The sequence below is a fragment of the Ranitomeya imitator genome, chromosome 1 (genome assembly GCF_032444005.1).
Source record: "Ranitomeya imitator isolate aRanImi1 chromosome 1, aRanImi1.pri, whole genome shotgun sequence".
NCBI classification, from domain to species: domain Eukaryota; kingdom Metazoa; phylum Chordata; class Amphibia; order Anura; family Dendrobatidae; genus Ranitomeya; species Ranitomeya imitator.
In genome coordinates this window covers 285,999,639-286,021,554 of record NC_091282.1, presented here as the reverse complement: position 1 = coordinate 286,021,554, position 21,916 = coordinate 285,999,639, and the positions used below count along the sequence as shown (strand labels likewise).

General features: G+C 40.0%; 1 protein-coding gene across 17 annotated transcripts in view; it reads right to left on the bottom strand.

Annotated features, from left to right (window-relative positions):
* Positions 1 to 21,916, bottom strand: part of FBRSL1 (fibrosin like 1) — an 842,282-nt gene that overhangs the window by 372,653 nt on the left and 447,713 nt on the right. For 16 of the 17 annotated variants that reach the window (XM_069756082.1, XM_069756090.1, XM_069756083.1 and 13 more), the window contains one exon: positions 2,905 to 2,940. The exons of the other annotated variant lie outside the window; for it this stretch is intronic. In XM_069756082.1, coding sequence (XP_069612183.1) covers positions 2,905 to 2,940 — 36 coding nt within the window. The remainder of the gene's footprint in view (positions 1 to 2,904; positions 2,941 to 21,916) is intronic. 17 annotated transcript variants of the gene reach the window in all.

Here is a 21,916-nt window from a genome sequence, read left to right as displayed (position 1 = left end):
AATAGGTGGCACTAGAGTGCCTCCTCTCTGAAGAGAATTTGCATAATTAGCATATACCATATGTTGCATATATTCCTGTATGCCCCTCCTAGTCATTTTATGCATATCTGAAACAACAATTTTGTAAAACCTGTCACTTTTAGAGCTAAAGACTTGCAAAAAATGGTTAGAGATGAAAAACAAAAGACTTACTTTGAACAAATTCATAAACCGCGTGTGCGCCATTTTGAAGCATTTGGTGCAAAACCACAAAACAAGGAGAAAAAAAAATTAAGAATTGGGTCCTGATTCCCAGATTATTCATTACCTTTGTGTTTGTATTTTTTTTTTTTTTTCTAGTTTTGTGTTTTGCTTTTTTATTTTGTTTGCACCCAATTCATTATTCTATTTGCGGCTTTTTTATGCCTATTTTATATGTGCTCGCCTGTTTTTTAAAGCTTTGTGGGAGGAGTCCAGCAATTCCCGCTGTTTTCGTCTAATTCTTCATATGCAATTTTTTAAAAAGTCGAAAAATTTGGCCCAACTTTACTTAAGTCCCAACGATGTATTTTTGAATGCACCAGTACTTAGACGTACTTTTCTTGACTTTTAGTGTCAAAAGTCACCAAAAAATAGTCCACGATGGGGAAAAAAGTCAATTTTTGACTGTGCCAAATTCATGAATTGGGGCCGCCATTTTGATAAGTGTGGCCCAAAAACAGCAAATAGTACCAGACAAAAATGGAATGTGACTTTAAACTAAAAATCCGCAAATTATAAATCTGGGCCTTAGTTTCTAAAATAAGATCTCTTAATTTTTGTGGAGTTTTTTTTAAACTAAAAGTAGAACTGTAACCATTGTGATAGGATACATTATGTTGAGCTGCTCATTTTCTATTTCCTGCTTTTATCCTTTCCAATCTCTCTATTTCTTCAAGGTCTGACTCATGCGAGTCCTGTATTACTGATGAGGGGTGAGGAATACAGGTTTTTACTTTATGCCTCATATACAAGCGGAGGAACAATTGCCAAGGAAGGCTCTTTTATTCTCCTTCACATTTCTTGATCTATCTCAGAGTTTTTGCTCCTCATTAGTTCCTGATTTGGAGACTTTCTTCTAAACTGCAGCCTATTAGATGCAAAGCACACCATCAGCCATGTGAAAAGCAGAGCGCGGATTCCTGCCGTATGATGCAAGAAAAATCCCATAAGGACAAAGGAGTGAGATAGCCCTGGTTAGGAGTCAGTTGTAACCATGAAAATGTGAAACAATCGGGAGAAGCAGTCACTCATTTTAGTGATCCATCCTAAAATGCTATCCTACTCTGAGCACTCAAACCCATAGGTAAATATCCCAAGAGCAATAACACAGATTATATCCTACTCTGAGCACTCAAACCCATAGGTAAATATCCCAAGAGCAATAACACAGATTATATCCTACTCTGAGCACTCAAACCCATAGGTAAATATCCCAAGAGCAATAACACAGATTATATCCTACTCTGAGCACTCAAACCCATAGGTAAATATCCCAAGAGCAATAACACAGATTATATCCTACTCTGAGCACTCAAACCCATAGGTAAATATCCCAAGAGCAATAACACAGATTAATAATAATAATAATAAAAAAATCTTGGGTATCATTACGGTTTACAATCCAGGCACATCACAGGTCCAAACCCTTAAAAGTTATGCAAGCTATATGCATCATTTTACAGCAAACAGAATATCAGGTCATGCCATAATGTCGCTGCTTTTTCAAACTACAGCTCTAGTTTCACAGGATATACCACAAATGTCTTATAGATGTGGGTCCAACCTTACCTAGAACCCACACTTATAGCTAGAAAGAGGGTCCCTGGCCCCCATTAGTTAGATGTTGTGAGAGGTGATCACACATGCTCGGAGACAAATATGTATTTCCACTAAAGTGTTACATGTAGTACTTCCTTTCCTACTGGGTCCTGACAAATTAGACCATTAAGAGGTATATTTGCATGAAATATAATACTAAGGCCTCATTCATATGTCTGACTTTTCACGCAAAAATGGTTTGAGTTTCAATCTTTTGGATCCAAAATGCATCAATGTTTGGCCAGTGTCCATTTTTACCATCAGTCATCAGTGACTATCAAGTATAAAAAAAGAATAAATAACATTTCAAATCTTCAATCTATTGCAATGTTAATCATGGACAGCACAAGGATTGCATACTAATAACATCCACGTACTCTCTGTGATTTTTACACCTTAGATTTTAAGACGTACACATTCTATCCATGAAAATCACAGAGAAAATATGTACATGTTACATGGATATCTGAATGAGGTCTAAAAATTTGCTCTAATTGTTTAGTTTACCATATCGAGTGTCTGTAATCAGTTAGAAACTGCTCACTTGTCGCAAATCAAATCTTTTATGATCTAAGAATTAGCAATTTCAGGCACTATGGGGCAGATTTAGCAAGACTTTTGGTTTTCATTCCACTATAAAAAATATGTCAACTGGTGCACACCAAGTAATAATAAAACTTATGAACTTTTGGAGGGCATGGTGTAAAAATGGAAAGTTTTCGTACAACGCGTGACTTTTTATTGCTTCCTTTTTTGCCAAAAACTTGCTTGCTTGCTAAATGTGAGCATGAATCCTCCGGTATAAACTGGCACCTGCTAATCTTTCGCATACAAAAGTCCAAAGGAGGAAAGAAGAGAGATCTCATAAGCCATCATTATTATGAAAAATCATATAATTATTACTACATAAAAACGTACGCATGTTGAACTTGAACGACCCGTTACATAGCTGATCGGTGTGCTTGATATTTATGCTCACGAGCAAAAAAAAAAAAAAAAAACGCTTACTCTTTATAGCAAATGGTCTACTTGCTATTTGATAAAACAAGGAAAGGAACCACTTACTGAGTAGCCGCGTCCAGAAAGTGACTGAGCTGAGCTCTGTGGAGGAAAGAGAGCAAGGTCAGCAAAGACAAGTTGCCAAAGTCAAATTTTCTTTGTCAGTTCTTTCATGAGCAGTACAAATCAGACACACCTGAAAGTAAATGTAGGTGAGGAAAATACATTGGAACTTAACCTTAAGTGAATAAAAATGGCTACCTACACCATTCTAATACACTACATCTCCAGATTTTAGTTAAACATAGCTGCATGTTCAGTAATAATCAAGATGTTCTACCGCCAATTGGTAAATGGAAAATATATATTTTTTACACCGCGCAAATCTAAAAAGCAGATTTAAAATAAAGAGAAAGCCGTACAAGTTGTGAAAAAATAGCAAAGCGGTTAATCTGTTAACCCCCTCCCAATGCATGGATCGGCCTTCCACATTTACGGCTATAGGGAAATACACGTGATCTTTCTTTTTCCTGACTACATGGAGAAGACAGACAACAGTGAAAGACGTCTTCATATTGAATAGATCTCAGTGTGACTGGTCAACAAGTCGTATGGACGGCCAGGTTTACTAGAAACTGAAGAAAGGACACATCTCTTGCTCTAGGAAGAGGAGTCATTTCCGGCATTCTTTGTGTTTCCATTCATTGGTTTGCAGCAAGTGAATGCAAACATTTAACAGAAGAGAGATATAGTAAGTGATGGAACAGGATTTGCAGATAAACCACTAAAATAATGGATCCAAAAAAGATTATGTTGTCTCTTAATGAAGGAACAATTTTCTGCAAAATCGCACTCCCAAAATGGACACGATCTTTACACAAGGATGACATCCCTCCCTATATGCAACCAATGTAACCTCTTTCCGCTGCGGCAGTGAAGATGTTAAGCACAACATACGGGTGAATAATGCAGCTGCATTTCCGATTTTTCCCTGGTGAGTCAGAGGAGCACAGTGCACCTGCCAACCTTTCCTGCTAAGCCAATAATTGCCAATTTAATCTTTGCCTCTTGGTATCACTCATGTTTAGCCCTTGCTGTGCCCTGAATACATCTTCATTCATCTGGGGGGGTTGCACTTGACAATTAGAGTGTTAGCTTCAGCTAACTAGGGCAGCCAGTTTGGCAGGGCCAGGGAGACAATTATTAGTCTATTTTCCCATCATGTAATGGGTGGTGCTAGGGAAATCTGAAATCTACCACAATTACATTAGGTTTCTTCTCTTTTCCCTTTCCGCTCCCTCCCTCCTTCCTCCTCACACCCTCCCTTCACCTTCAGAATATTTCACATTATCACAGCTTTACAACCACATTCAAATTTTCCATGTTCACACGGACTGAGGCTTCTATTTAAATGATAATGAGGGACAATCCATTCAATTGAGCGAGGGAGAAAATCCATTAAAACACAGGCAGCTCTTAAGCTGGGTCATAACCAGATGTAAGGAACAAAAAAAAAAAAGGAAAAAAACCTTTTTTCCCCTTGTTTTACAGGCATTATGCAAGGTCATGTATGGATTTTAACACGGGTCGCAACATTTCAAAAGATTAAGAGAACAATTAGACAAAGACACACAAATTATTTACGTGGCGAGGAACATAAAGGTCTCAAGTGGATAATTGGTCAAATATACTGCTGAAAAAAAATCATATTACATGAAAATGACAGTGATACCAGATTAAACAGGCTAGTACTGGCTTCACAAGTGGGGAAATAAGAAGCAGATTTTGTCATATGAACACTTCGCTGCTTTCCTCATAGATAACATGATAAAGTCTCATTGGCCGATATGCCCAATAATATATTTTTGCCACCAATCAAAATGCCCCACATGGCAAGCTTGAGTTGAGCACATCATTACGTAGAACTCTGATAGGTTCTAGCTGTTGCCATAGTAACACTTCTGGCCTCCACAGCTCTTTATGATGTTCCATTCTTCCACCTCCTGAAGGGAAGGGGGGCTCAGCTGCTAATATTAAATAAGAATAAACTTTTATATTACGTATACACCACGTTCTATTGATCTGGGGACTGACGCCTACCTGCAAATGAGCTAAAAACCTGTACTGATCTGCCTGCAGAGAACTGTGCCCCTCCCCACCCCCAGTCTCACTTCTTTAATTAACATCCCGTATCTAAATCAGGAGGACTGCTTCTGATCCCAGAAATCCGCTCTAGAGGAAATGTGCAGCCATGGCCCCCGCCCCTTTTCCTCCTCCCTCCCATCACTTTCGCCTGTCAAAGCTGTCAACTCAAATACAGCTTTAATCTGCCAGGAGCACTTTTCTCCTGACATTTTTAATAAATACTTTCAGCTCTTAAACACATTTGCTGCAGATATCTCCTATCCCGCCTCCCCCTCTTACTCCCTCTCCTTCCCTGCAGAATAAAAGCCGGGAGACTAAAAGCAGAAAACACTATTTAGGAAGCAACTTCTGGCGTTCAGCACATGATCGTGCTGCAGTGTACACACAGACATAGTGAGGGGGTATGCTGCAAAACCAGGGCGCACACCACCCGCAATATTCTATTCCAATGGTGCCAGATCCTTTACTAATTATATACATATATCAATATGCTGCAAAACCAGGGCGCACACCACCCGCAATATCTTACACCAATAGTGCCAGATCGTTTACTAATTATATACATATATCAATATGCTGCAAAACCAGGGCGCACACCACCCGCAATATCTTACACCAATAGTGCCAGATCGTTTACTATTTATATACATATATCAATATGCTGCAAAACCAGGGCGCACACCACCCGCAATATCTTACACCAATAGTGCCAGATCTTTTACTAATTATATACATATATCAATATGCTGCAAAACCAGGGCGCACACCACCCGCAATATCTTACACCAATAGTGCCAGATCGCTTACTAATTATATACATATATCAATATGCTGCAAAACCAGGGCGCACACCACCCGCAATATCTTACACCAATAGTGCCAGATCGCTTACTAATTATATACATATAACAATATGCTGCAAAACCAGGGTGCACACCACCCGCAATATCTTACACCAATAGTGCCAGATCGCTTACTAATTATATACATATAACAATATGCTGCAAAACCAGGGCGCACACCACCCGCAATATCTTACACCAATAGTGCCAGATCTTTTACTAATTATATACATATATCAATATGCTGCAAAACCAGGGCGCACACCACCCGCAATATCTTACACCAATAGTGCCAGATCTTTTACTAATTATATACATATATCAATATGCTGCAAAACCAGGGCGCACACCACCCGCAATATCTTACACCAATAGTGCCAGATCGTTTACTAATTATATACATATATCAATATGCTGCAAAACCAGGGCGCACACCACCCGCAATATCTTACACCAATAGTGCCAGATCGTTTACTAATTATATACATATATCAATATGCTGCAAAACCAGGGCGCACACCACCCGCAATATCTTACACCAATAGTGCCAGATCGTTTACTAATTATATGCATATGTCAAGACTATTCATGCAAGAGATGCAGCAAACAATTTATGTATGTGCGTGTGTGTGTGTGTGTGTGTGTGTGTGTGTGTGTGTGTGTGTGTGTGTGTGTGTGTGTGTGTGTGTGTGTGTGTGTATATATATATATATATATATATATATATATATATATATATATATATATATATATATATATATATATATATATATATATATACACACAGTACAGACCAAAAGTTTGGACACATCTTCTAATTTAAAGACTATGAAAATTGTACATTTACACTGAAGGCATCAAAACTATGAATTAACACATGTCGAATTATATACTTAACAAAAAAGTGTGAAACAACTGAAATTATGTCTTATATTCTAAGTTCTTCAGATTCAAAGTAGCCACCTTTTGTTTTGATGACTGCTTTGCACATTCTTGGCATTCTCTTGATGAGCTTCAAGAGGTAGTCACCGGGAATGGTTTTCAAACAATCTTGAAGGAGTTCCCAGAGATGCTTAGCACTTGTTGGCCCTTTTGCCTTCACTTTGCGGTCCAGCTCACCCAAAACCATTTTGATTTGGTTCAGGTCTGGTGAGTGTGGAGGCCAGGTCATCAGGCGTAGCACCCCAACACTCTCCTTCTTAGTCAAATAGCCCTTACACAGCCTGGAGGTGTGTTTGGGGTCATTGTCCTGTTGAAAAATAAATGATGGTCCAACTAAACACAAACCAGATGGAATAGAATGCCACTGCAAGATGCTGTGGTAGCCATGCTGGTTCAGTATGCCTTCAATTTTGAATAAATTCCCAACACTGTCTCCAGCAAAGCACCCCCACACCATCACACCTCCTCCTCCAAGCTTCATGGTGGGAACCAGGCATGTAGAGTCCATCCGTTCACCTTTTCTGCGTCGCACAAAGACAAAGACGGTGATTGGAACCAAAGATCTCAAATTTGGACTCATCAGACCAAAGCACAGATTTCCACTGGTCTAATGTCCATTCCTTGTGTTCTTTAGCCCAAACAAGTCTCTTCTGCTTGTTGCCTGTTCTTAGCAGTGGTTTCCTAGCAGCTATTTTACCATGAAGGCCTGCTGCACAAAGTCTCCTCTTAACAGTTCTTGTTGAGATGTGTCTGCTGCTAGAACTCTGTGTGGCATTGACCTAGTCTCTAATCTGAGCTGCTGTTAACCTGCGATTTCTGAGGCTGGTGACTTGGATAAACTTATTCTCAGAAGCAGAGGTGACTCTTGGTCTTCCTTTCCTGGAGCGGTCCTCATGTGAGCCAGTTTCTTTGTAGCGCTTGATGGTTTTTGCCACTGCACTTGGGGACACTTTGAAAGTTTTCCCAATTTTTTGGACTGACTGACCTTCATTTCTTAAAGTAATGATGGCCACTGGTTTTTCTTTACTTAGCTGCTTTTTTCTTGCCATAATACAAATTCTAACAGTCTATTCAGTAGGACTATCAGCTGTGTATCCACCAGACTTCTGCACAACACAAATGATGGATCCAACCCCATTTATAAGGGAAGAAATCCCACTTATTAAACCTGACAGGGCACACCTGTGAAGTGAAAACCATTCCCGGTGACTACCTCTTGAAGCTCATCAATAGAATGCCAAGAGTGTGCAAAGCAGTCATTAAAGCAAAAGGTGGCTACTTTGAAGAACTTAGAATATAAGACATAGTTTCAGTTGTTTCACAGTTTTTGGTAAATATATAATTCCACATGTGTTAATTCATAGTTTTGATGCCTTCCGTGTGAATGTACAATCTTCATAGTCATGAAAATACAGAAAAATCTTTAAATCAGAAGGTGTGTCCAAACTTTTGGTCTGTACTGTATATATATATATATATATATATATATATATATATATATATATATATATATATATATATATATATATAATCTATCTTGTAAAAGGGAAGGGTCACATGACCATTTTCCACACATCCGAAATAAATGGTCTGATTATTAGGACCAGACGCTGAATAGACTTTAATAAGAGAGGCATCAATTTTTCTTGGGTGTGGAGAGAACAAAAATATATTTTTTCCCCACGTTCGCCTCAGTCAGTCCATGAAAACCAGACCACAGTCAGATGTTATTGAGTACAGTCCGATTTTTTTCACTGACCCATAGACGTGCATTGCCGATTTTGATCAGATACTTGGATAGTACGTGTTTCCGATTTTTTTGGGTGGAACATTCAGTATAAGAAAAAAAATCTGAACTGCACTGCCCCAAAGAATATCATAGGTACAACTGTTATTTGTGAAAACCACGGACAGCACTTGTCCTACAAAATTGGTTGTGTGCACGAGCACTTAAAAAGTCACAAAACCCAAATATGTAAGTGGGTCAAGATAATGGATAAAGACATGTGAAAGCAACCAACTAATTCAGCTCTCACACATGATGGAATCCAGGTACGGTAAATTTCTGGTGTGGAGAAGCCTGGAGTCTCACCTCTGCCAGACGTTGGTGTTGCTTCAATCCAGAAAATAAAATCCTTTATTTCACAATTAAAATAGATTTGGCAACACTAAACTATGCCTAGGCATGGTAAGGGGAGCAAGGATGTGAAACCGGGCGCATTTTGAACGACTGCTGCGTTCTTAATCTCGGTCTGATGACCAAGTATAAAAACCTCCTTTCACCCCTTATCCCCAATCATGCCTAGGCATACTTTAGTGTTGCCAAAACTATTTTAATTGTGAAATAAAATGATTTGATTTTATGGATTTAAGCTGGACTCATTTTCTTCACAAATAAAGACGTGCACTCCTTTTATCAAAGGCACATGAGATATATGCTCCACGTCCATCATTCACCACATTCTCTGACCATACTGACATCATCAGAAGCTTATCCTCTGTAAGTGATAATAAGCAGGCAAACTGGGATTTAAAGGGGGCAAAAAAAGGCTAAAACATAATTATTACTTCAATTTAAAAAAAGGTTGAAATACGGCAACTTCTGTGACAAACATTAGATTGAGCGGAGCGGTAGATTGCCATCTCATCACAGCAGGCATGGAGCTGGTTAATACTAAATGTTATTGTTTTGCAAGCCTCAGAGACCTCCACCTCCACCCACTGCTTTGCATTCTGGAAAAGAGGCAGTGTTTCAATTTATAACCTAAATTAGCTGTCCAATTGAATCTAGCTGGCACAAAGCTTTCCTTGTGACAGGCTGTACTTATGAAGCATATTTTACATTAATAGAACGCAATATGAGTCCCATGTGGAGAGTGGTAGACGGAGGGGGTTACATGCAGAGCTATTGAAATGTTCAACCCAATATCTCAGAAATGCTAGACATTTTCGCTCTGAAAATCTCTGCAGAATAATGACTGAGGCTTTCCACTCTACTTCATTACAAGAAAAGATGCTGTAAAAAGACCAGCTAATTACAGATTAAAGGGATATGTGCAAGTGTAGGTAGCACTCCCATCATCATAACCACCTTCCATTTATTGTGCAAATTCCCTTCATGCTACCAAAATAGCCACTGAAGGTGTCCTATGGTATCGATGATAGCAGCAGATCAAATAGGTCCTTGAAGTTAGGAGCCAGCCTCCATGGTTTGGACTTATTTTTCCAAAATATCCCACAGATGATTGGTCAGATTAGAATTTGGAAGCCAGGTCAATACTTTGAACAATTTGTCATTTTCCTCAAATCATTCCTGCCATTAGGCAACCCTGTTGCTGTAAAGAAGCATATTAGGCCTGAAACAATTCATTTTTATATTATGTTTGTTTATATTATCAAAGATTTTATCAAGCAAATCACAAAATAAAAAAATGGTTGCAAATAGAAACCTTAACAACCTCTACTAGAGCCGCCTTCAAACTGAGAAAAGAAAAAAATCTAAAAACCAACCACTGCAAACAAATGTTTTAATGTTTAAAGGAAATGAAAACCTATATAGAAAAGAAATACCAAAAAACACTATCAGCCTAATAATACCATAAACATACATATTCTACAAAATCTATTCAAACAAGGCAATGTAATAACTTTATTAATACAAAATCAATAACATGGTAATATTAAAAACATATTGCACAATAGACAATTAAAAAATGTTAAGATAAAAATTCAGGGAGAGGATGTGCCAGATTAAATGGATATATCGTATATAGTCGTGTATAAGCCGAGATTTTCAGCCCTTTTTTAGGGCTGAAAGTCCCCCTCTTGGCTTATACTCGAGTCATACCCAGGGGTCAGCAGGGGAGGGGGAGCAGGGGCTGTATATTTTTGCTCACATGTTCCTGGAGCGGTCCCTGCACATCTTTTCCCTGGCGCTGAAAGCTTCTTCCTGTACTGAGCGGTCACATGGTACCGCTCATTACAGTAATGAATATGTGGCTCCACCTCCCATAGAGGTGGAGCCGCATATTCATTACTGTAATGAGCGGTAACGGTGACCGCTCAGTACAGGAAGAAGCTGCTGGCGCCAGGGAACAGACGTGCAGGGACCGCACCAGGAGCAGGTGAGTATAACGGGGAGGGAAGCGCTGCACTGCGCTGCGCAATATTCACCTGCTACTCGTTCCGGCGCCGCTCCGTCTTCAGCAGTGACGCTCAGGTCAGAGGGCGCGGTGACATGGTTAGTGCGCGCCCTCTGCCTGAACGTCAGTGCAGGAAACACTGAAGATGGAGCGGCGCCGGAACAAGGAGCAGGTGAATATTGAAAGTGCCGGGGGCCTGAGCGACGGAGAGGTGAGTATGTGATTTTTTTTATCGCAGCAACAGCAAATGGGGCAAGTGTAGGTATGGAGCATCGTACGGGGCCATAATGTTTGTGCAGCATTATATGGGGCCATAACGTTTGTGCAGCACTATACGGGGCCATAACATTTGTGCAGCACTGTATGGGGCAAGTGTCTGTATGGTGCCATAATATTTGTGCAGCATTATATGGGGCATGTGTCTGTATGGGGCCATGATCAACGTTTGTGCAGCACTATATGGGGCAAATGTGTCTATGGAGCATCTTATGGGGCCATTATTAACCTTTATGCAGGATTATATGGGGCATATTTTAATATGGAGCATCTTATGGGGCCCATCATAAACTTTATGAAGCATTATATGGGGCTCCTGATTCAATATGGATATTCAAAAACACTTAACCTACTGATGTCTCAATTAATTTTACTTTTCTTGGTATCTATTTTTACTTTTCACATTTACCGGTAGCTGCTGCATTTCCCACCCTAGGCTTATACTCGAGTCATTAAGTTTTCCCAGTTTTTTTGTGGCAAAATTAGGAGGGTCGGCTTATACTCGAGTATATACGGTACTAATACATCATAAATAAACCCATGGACAAGATATATGCAAAATAAAAAGCAAATTGCTCTGTGCAATCAATATATGAATATAAAAGGTATAATGCTTCATAAATAGATCAAAGGACAAAATTAATGGTGTAAGGTATACATTATCAGCAGATTCAAAAAGTGCTCTGTACATTTATCAATAACAAAAATAATAGATTATTAAATAGATCATTAAATCATGTGCTAATGAAGTGCACTGTGCAATATATATATAATATATATATATATATATATATATATATATATATATATATATATATATATATATATATATATATATATATATATACACACAGTCATGGCCAAAAGTATTGACACCCTTGCAATTATGTCAGATAATACTCCGTTTCTTCCTGAAAATGATTGCAATCACAAATTCTTTGGTATTATCTTCATTTAATTTGTATTAAATGAAAAAATACAAAAGAGAATGAAGCAAAAAGCAAAACATTGATCATTTCACACAAAACTCCAAAAATGGGCCAGACAAAAGTATTGGCACCCTCAGCCTAATACTTGGTTGCACAACCTTTAGCCAAAATAACTGCGACCAACCGCTTCCGGTAACCATCAATGAGTTTCTTACAATGCTCTGCTGGAATTTTAGACCATTCTTCTTTGGCAAACTGCTCCAGGTCCTTGATACTTGAAGGGTGCCTTCTCCAAACTGTCATTTTTAGATCTCTCCACAGGTGTTCTATGGGATTCAGGTCTGGACTCATTGCTGGCCATCTTAGAAGTCTCCAGTGCTTTCTCTCAAACCATTTTCTAGTGCTTTTTGAAGTGTGTTTTGGGTCATTGTCCTACTGGAAGACCCATGACCTCTGAGGGAGACCCGGCTTTCTCGCACTGGGCCTACATTATGCTGCAAAATTTGTTGGTAGTCTTCAGACTTCATAATGCCATGCACACGGTCAAGCAGTCCAGTGCCAGAGGCAGCAAAGCAACCCCAAAACGTCAGGGAACCTCTGCCATGTTTGACTGTAGGGACCGTGTTCTTTTCTTTGAATGCCTCTTCTTTTCTTCTGTAAACTCTATGCTGATGCCTTTGCCCAAAAAGCTCTACTTTTGTCTCATCTGACCAGAGAACATTCTTCCAAAACGTTTTAGGCTTTTTCAGGTAAGTTTTGGCAAACTCCAGCCTGGCTTTTTTATGTCTCGGGGTAAGAAGTGGGGTCTTCCTGGGTCTCCTGCCATACAGTCCCTTTTCATTCAGACGCCGACGAATAGTACGGGTTGACACCGTTGTAGCCTCAGACTGCAGGGCAGCTTGAACTTGTTTGGATATTAGTCGAGGTTCTTTATCCAACATCCGCACAATCTTGCGTTGAAATCTCTTGTCAATTCTTCTTTTCCATCCACATCTAGGGAGATTAGCCACAGTGACATGGGCTTTTAACTTCTTGATGACACTGCAAACGGTAGACACAGGAACATTCAGGTCTTTGGAGATGGACTTGTAGCCTTGAGATTGCTCATGCTTCCTCACAATTTGGTTTCTCAAGTCCTCAGACAGTTCTTTGGTCTTTTTTCTTTTCTCCATGCTCAATGTGGTACACACAAGGACACAGGACAGAGGTTGAGTCAACTTTAATCCATGTCAACTGGCTGCAAGTGTGATTTAGTTATTGCCAACACCTGTTAGGTGCCACAGGTAAGTTACAGGTGCTGTTAATTACACAAATTAGAGAAGCATCACATGATTTTTCGAACAGTGCCAATACTTTTGTCCACCCCCTTTTTTATGTTTGGTGTGGAATTATATCCAATTTGGCTTTAGGATAATTCTTTTTGTGTTTTTTCATTTAAGACAGATTAAATAACGATAATACCAAATAATTTGTGTTTGCAATCATTTTCTGGAAGAAAATGAGTATTATCTGATAGAATTGCAGGGGGTGTCAATACTTTTGGCCATGACTGTGTGTGTGTGTGTATGTGTATATATATATACACACACATACATACACACTGTATATGCATATACACACAGTGCCTTGCGAAAGTATTCAGCCCCCTGAAACTTTTCAACCTTTTCCCACATATCATGCTTCAAACATAAAGATACTAAATGTAAATTTTTGGTGAAGAATCAACAACAAGTGGAACACAATTGTGAAGTTGAACGAAATTTATTGGTTATTTAAAATTTTTCTGGAAATTCAAAAACTATGTTTTTATGTGTAATAATATGTAATAATGTAATTAGAATACGTCCAGATCACATCACCATGGGAAAATATAACCACTCAACTAATCTATAGCCAATGCAGATACATATATACTGAACAAAATGGCACACCACAAATCCCCTCACACCACTCCAACAAACGTTTCGCTATTGCTTTGTCATGGAGTGATATTTATTTGAAGATGTATTATACTGATTCTATGCACAGAGCAATTTGCATTTTATTTTGCATATATCTTGTCCATGGGTTTATTTATGATGTATCAGGATATCCATTTAATCTGGCACATCCTCTTCATTCATATTATCTTTCCATTTTATAATTGTCTATTGTGCAATATATTTTTTTTAACCCCTTTACCCCCAAAGTTGGTTTGCATGTTAATGACCAGGCCAATTTATAGAATTTTGACCACTGTTACTATGTGGTAATAACTCTAACGCTTCAAAGGATTCCAGTGAATCAGACTGTTTTTCATTACATATTGTACTTCATGATAGTGGTAAAATAGCTGCGATTTGTCTTGTGTTTTTATGACAATAGCCCATTTGTAGGGGAAAACTACCGTTTGGGTTCAAGGCAGGGCTCAGAAAAGAATGGAGTGACGTTTTGGAGCACATACTTTGATAAAAAGGCTTGCCGTTGTCATGTCTCATTTTGGAGAGCCCCTGATGTGCCTAAACAGTGACAAAACCCCACAAGTGACACCATTTTGGATGCTAGACCCCTCAAGGAATGTATCTAGATGTGTGGTGAACACCTTGAACCCCCAAATGCTTCACACAAGTTTATAACATTAGGCTTTAAAAATAATTAAAAAAACACAACACATATTTCCCCACAAAAATTTTCTTTTAACTCCAATTGTTTTATTTTTCACAAGAATTGCAGGAGAAAATTGACTCCAAAATTTGTTGTACAATGTCTCCTGAGTGCACCAATACCCAATATGTGGTCAAAAACTACTTTTGAGGTACAGTGTAAAGCTCAGAAGGGAAGAGGCGCCATATTGAAGTTCAGATTTTGCTGGACTGGTTTGAGTGTGCCATGTCACATTGGCAGAGCCCCTGAGGCAGGAGCATTGCTTACAGCCTGTCAGCCCTGCAGATACAAGTCAGTTAAATCATGCACTGTAGGTTTGGATTTCTTTTTCCATTAGTCATAAAGACCTTCATTTAAATAATGCATTTTGTGTTTACTTGTGTTATCTTTGTCTAATATTTATATTTGTGTGGTGATCTGAAACATTTGCGTGACAAACATGCAAAAGAATAGGAAATCAGGAAGGGGGAAAGGTCAAAGAGCCCCGGCGCATGCGCACCTCACTACTTTATTCTGTTCATGTCAGGGCAGAGAAGTGCGCCTGCGCAGGAAAGAAGGGAAGTGCTGGACCAATACCAGCAACACCCCTAGGACCAGACCGCCCCACAGGTGAGTGTAATAAAAGGGATTTTTCTCGTCTTGTTTGTTGGGTTGAGGCATATATACAGCATTATATCAGGGCTGAAAGTTGGTGGCCACATCTCATATCCGTAAAACCTGGTGATAGGTTCCCTTGAAGTTGATATTGTCAAAAATCTAAATAAAATAAAATAAAATAAAAAATCGTTTTTTCCCCCTCAAAAATGATTTTTTTAGCCTGCATTTTTTTTAATTTTCTCAAGGGTAACAGGAGACATTGGACCCCAAAAGCTGTTGACCAGTTTGTGCTGATACCCCATATGTGAGGGGGGGGGGGATCACTGGGCACCCATCGGGGCTCGGAAGGGAAGGAGCGCCGCTTGGCATGCAGACTTTGATGGGATGGTCTGCAGGCGTCATGTTGCATTTGCAGAGCTCCTGATGTACCTAAACAGTATAACCCCCCACAAGTGACCCCATTTTGGAAACTAGACCCCCCCCAAAGAGCATATCTAGATGTGTGGTGAGCACTATGAACCCCCAACTGCTTCACAGAAGTTTATAATGTAGAGCCATGAAAATAAAAAAAATAATTTTTTCCACAAAAATGATCTTTTCACCCCCAAATTTTTACTTTCACAAGGGTAACAGGAGAAACTGGACCCCAAAATTTATTGTGCAATTTATGCTGAGTAGGCCGATACACCATATGTGGGGGGGACCACTGTTTGGGCGCATGGCAGAGCTCGTAAGGGAAGGAGCGCCGTTTTGGAATGCAGACTTTGATAGAATGGTCTGCGGGCGTCATGTTGTGTTTGCAGAGCCCCTGATGTACCTAAACAGTAGAAACCCCCAACAAATGACCCCATTTTGGAAACTAGACCCCCCATGGAACTTATCTAGATGTGTGGTGAGAACTTTGAATGCCCAAGTGCTTCACAGAAGTTTATAATGCAGAGTCGTGAAAATAAAAAATATTTATTTTCCACAAAAAAGATTTTTTAGCCCCCAAGTTTTTATTTTCACAAGGGTAACAGGAGAAACTGGACCCAAAAAGTTGTTGTCCAATTTATCCCGAGTACGCTGATGCCCCATATGTGGGTGTAAACCACTGTTTGGGCGCACCTCACTACTTTATTCTGCTCTTGTCAGGGCAGAAAAGTGCGCCTGCGCAGGAAAGAAGGGAAGTGCTGGACTAAGACCAGCAACACCCCTAGGACCAGACCGCCCCACAGGTGAGTGCAATAAAAGGGATTTTTCTCGTCTTGTTTGTTGGGTTGAGGCATATATACAGCATTATATCAGGGCTGAAAGTTGGTGGCCGCATCTCATATCCGTAAAACCTGGTGATAGGTTCCCTTGAAGTTGATATTGTCAAAAATCTAATTTGAAAACTAATACAATTTATGACATCTCCATGTAAAATGGAGAACGGACTAAAATTTTTGGACATTGTTCATGTGTTCCAAATCTAACTTTAGGCAGTAAGTTGGCAGTAAAATATAGACGAAGAGTGATGATGAACAGTTGTGCTTGTATAACAACTATATGACGACAAATGCAGCCTTTTACTGATCTGTGATATAAAAGAATGGCATCCTCTGATGGGTGAAAATGGAGCAGCTATCAGCTGTACACTATAGCTGACACCATGCTGTGTCAGTCAGATCAGTGTTGGAAGCGACCAAGGCAGTTTAACCCCTTAGATGCGCTGTCAATAGGGACTACAGCATCTAGATGTTTAACCCCATTGGCCCCATGAGATCATAATTGTGTAGTCCTGATGCTTGCCATGGCAATTCACAGCCACATAATAGCCTTAACCCCTTAGTGACCGAGTCAATTTTTACAATTCTGACCACTGTCACTTTATGAGGTTATGACTCTTGAACGCTTTAACGGATCACGCTGATTCAGAGATTTTTTTTTTGTGACATATTGTACTTCATGTTAGTGGTAACATTTCTTCGATATTACTTGCGATTATTTATGAAAAAAATGGAAATATGGCAAAAAAATTTAAAATTTAGCAATTTTCAAACTTTGTATTTTTATGCTCCTAAATCAGAGAGATATGTCACAAAAAATAGTTAATAAACAACATTTCCCACATGTCTACTTTACATCAGCACAATTTTGGAAACAATTTTTTTTTTTGTTAGGGAGTTATAAGGGTTAAAATTTGACCAGCAATTTCTCATTTTTACAACACCATTTTTTTTTTAAGGACCACATCACATTTGAAGTCATTTTGAGGGGTCTATATGATAGAAAATACCCAAGTGTGACACCATTATAAAAACTGCACCCCTCAAGGTGCTAAAAACCACATTCAACAAGTTTATTAACCCTTTACGTGCTTCACAGGAACTGAAACAATGTGGAAGGAAAAAATGAACATTTAACTTTTTTTTTTGCAAACATTTTACTTCAGAACCATTTATTTTTATTTTCACAAGTGTAAAAACAGAAATTTAACCATAAATTTTGTTGTGCAATTTCTCCTGAATATGCCGATACCCCATCTATGGGGGTAAACCACTGTTTGGGCGCACCGCAGAGCTTGGAAGAGAAGGAGCGCAGTTTCACTTTTTCAATGCAGAATTGGCTGAAATTGAGATCGGACGCCATGTCACGTTTAGAGAGCCCCTGATGTGCCTAAACAGTGGAAATCCCCCACAACTGGCACCATTTTGGAAACTAAACCCCTTAAGGAACTTATCTAGATGTGTGGTGAGCACTTTAAACCCCCAGGTGCTTCACAGAAGTTTATAACGTAGAGCCGTGAAAATAAATAAAAAAAAATCACATTTTTTCTACAAAAATGATCTTCTTGCCCCCAAATTTTTATTTTGACAAGGTTAACAGGAGAAATTAGACCATAAAAGTTGTTGTGCAATTTCTCCTGAGTACGTCGATACCCCATATGTGGGGGTAAACCACTGTTTAGGCGCAACGCAGAGCTTGGAAGAGAAGGAGTGCCGTTTTACTTTTTCAATGTAGAATTGGCTAGAATTGAGATCGGACGCCATGTCGCTTTTGAAGAGCCCCTGATGTGCCTAAACAGTAGAAGCCCCCCACAAGTTACTCCATTTTGGAAACTAGACCCCTTAAGTAACTTATCTAGATGTGTGGTGAGCACTTTAAACACCCCCAAGTGCTTCAAAGAAATTTATAAAGTAGAGCCGTGAAAATAAAAAATCCTTTTTTTCCCCTCAAAAATGATTTTTTTAGCCTGCATTTTTTTATTTTCTCAAGGGTAACAGGAAACATTGGACCCCAAAAGCTTTTGACCAGTTTGTGCTGAGTATGCTGATACCCCATATGTGGGAGGGGGGGGTGGGGTGTGTCACTGTTTGGGCACCCATCGGGGCTCGGAAGGGAAGGAGCGCCGCTTGGCATGCAGACTTTGATGGGATGGTCTGCGGGCGTCATGTTGCATTTGCAGAGCTTCTGATGTACCTAAACAGTAGAGCCCCCCCAAAAGTGACCCCATTTTGGAAACTAGACCCCCCCAAAGAGCATATCTAGATGTGTGGTGAGCACTATAAACCCCCAACTGCTTCACAGAAGTTTATAATGTAGAGCCATGAAAATAAAAAAAATCATATTTTTTCCACAAAAATGATCTTTTCACCCCCAAATTTTTACTTTCACAAGGGTAACAGGAGAAACTGGACCCCAAAATTTATTGTGCAATTTATGCTGAGTAGGCTGATACCCCATATGTGGGGGGGGGGGGGGGGGCACTGTTTGGGCGCATGGCAGAGCTCGTAAGGGAAGGAGCACCATTTTGGAATGCAGACTTTGATAGAATGGTCTGCGGGCGTTATGTTGCGTTTGCAGAGCCCCTGATGTACCTAAACAGTAGAAACCCCCAACAAATGACCCCATTTTGGAAATTAGACCCCCCCCAAGGAACTTATCTAGATGTGTGGTGAGAACATTGAATGCCCAAGTGCTTCACAGAAGTTTATAACGTAGAGCCGTGAAAATAAAAAAAAAAAATCACATTTTTTTCTACAAAAATGATCTTCTTGCCCCCAAATTTTTATTTTGACAAGGTTAACAGGAGAAATTAGACCATAAAAGTTGTTGTGCAATTTCTCCTGAGTACGTCGATACCCCATATGTGGGGGTAAACCACTGTTTAGGCGCAACGCAGAGCTTGGAAGAGAAGGAGTGCCGTTTTACTTTTTCAATGTAGAATTGGCTAGAATTGAGATCGGACGCCATGTCGCTTTTGAAGAGCCCCTGATGTGCCTAAACAGTAGAAGCCCCCCACAAGTTACTCCATTTTGGAAACTAGACCCCTTAAGTAACTTATCTAGATGTGTGGTGAGCACTTTAAACACCCCCAAGTGCTTCAAAGAAATTTATAAAGTAGAGCCGTGAAAATAAAAAATCCTTTTTTTCCCCTCAAAAATGATTTTTTTAGCCTGCATTTTTTTATTTTCTCAAGGGTAACAGGAAACATTGGACCCCAAAAGCTTTTGACCAGTTTGTGCTGAGTATGCTGATACCCCATATGTGGGAGGGGGGGGTGGGGTGTGTCACTGTTTGGGCACCCATCGGGGCTCGGAAGGGAAGGAGCGCCGCTTGGCATGCAGACTTTGATGGGATGGTCTGCGGGCGTCATGTTGCATTTGCAGAGCTTCTGATGTACCTAAACAGTAGAGCCCCCCCAAAAGTGACCCCATTTTGGAAACTAGACCCCCCCAAAGAGCATATCTAGATGTGTGGTGAGCACTATAAACCCCCAACTGCTTCACAGAAGTTTATAATGTAGAGCCATGAAAATAAAAAAAATCATATTTTTTCCACAAAAATGATCTTTTCACCCCCAAATTTTTACTTTCACAAGGGTAACAGGAGAAACTGGACCCCAAAATTTATTGTGCAATTTATGCTGAGTAGGCTGATACCCCATATGTGGGGGGGGGGGCACTGTTTGGGCGCATGGCAGAGCTCGTAAGGGAAGGAGCACCATTTTGGAATGCAGACTTTGATAGAATGGTCTGTGGGCGTTATGTTGCGTTTGCAGAGCCCCTGATGTACCTAAACAGTAGAAACCCCCAACAAATGACCCCATTTTGGAAATTAGACCCCCCCCAAGGAACTTATCTAGATGTGTGGTGAGAACATTGAATGCCCAAGTGCTTCACAGAAGTTTATAATGCAGAGTCGTGAAAATAAAAAATATTTATTTTCCACAAAAAAGATTTTTTAGCCCCCAAGTTTTTATTTTCACAAGGGTAACAGGAGAAATTGGACCCCAAAAGTTGTTGTCCAATTTATCCCGAGTACGCTGATGCCCCATATGTGGGGGTAAACCACTGTTTGGGCGCACGGCAGATCTCAGAAGGGAGGGAGCACCATTTGACTTTTTGAGCGCAAAATTGGCTGTCGTGTTTGGATACCCCCTGATGTACCTAAACAGTGGAAACCCCCCAATTCTAACTCCAACCCTAACCCCAACACACCCCTAACCCTAATCCCTACCCGATCCATAATCCTAATCACAACCCCAACGATAATCACAACCCTAACCCCAAAACAACACTAATCTCAACCCTAACCATAACCCTAATCAAAACCCTAAATCCAACACACCCCTAATCGTAATCTCAACCCTAACGTCAAACCTAACCCTAAAAAAAACAAATCATGTTCTCTGAGGTCTCGGCTACCCCCGGCAACCGAGACCCCAAAGAAAATCCGACTCTGGGGGCGTTATTCACTTTTTCCACAGCGCCGTTAATCAACGGCGCTGTGGTTTAAGTACCCTTAACTGCCGCCGTTAAAAGGCGTATCGGCGGTCGTTAAGGGGTTAAAGTCTGCCAGCTATAGGAACCGGTTCTGAAGTTTGAAACATTTTGTTGGTAAAAATTTTCATTCTGGCCACTCTGCAATAATTCCGAAAAAGCACCTGAAGGGTTAATAAACTACCTAACAGCAGTATTTAATATGTTTAGGGGTGCTCTAAATTTTCTTGAAAAAATGATGTAGGAAAAATATATCTGTGTACCTTGTTAGCCAGTAGAAAAATATTAAGATTTGAGAATACTCAGTGGTAGATACCTTTTAATGGCTAACTGAAATTGCAAGCTTTCGAGACTACACAGGTCTTATTATTCTATGCCTGATGAAGAGACCAGAGTAATCTCGAAAGCTTGCAATTTGTTACCATCTTTGCAGTTAAGCATTAAAAGGTATCAACCACTGAGGACTCTCAAATCTTAATACCGTATATACTTGAGCATAAGCCGACCCGAGCATAAGCCGAGGCACCTAATTTTGCCACGGAAAACTGGGTAAGCTTATTGACTCGACTATGCATTGTCCCCTCATCCCTATCCTGGTATGTGTGGCTCCCCTCATCACTGTCCTTGTACGTGTGGCTCCCCATGTTGTATGTATGGCTCCCCCGATCCCGCATGGCTCACCCCCCGTCCCATCGTTGAATGCATGGCTCACACCCCCAGTCCTACTCACCTTCCTCACGTTGTCGCTGCATCTCCGTTGTCCTGATGCGGCAGCTCTTCCTGTGCTGAGCAGTCACATGGTACCTTTCATTAAG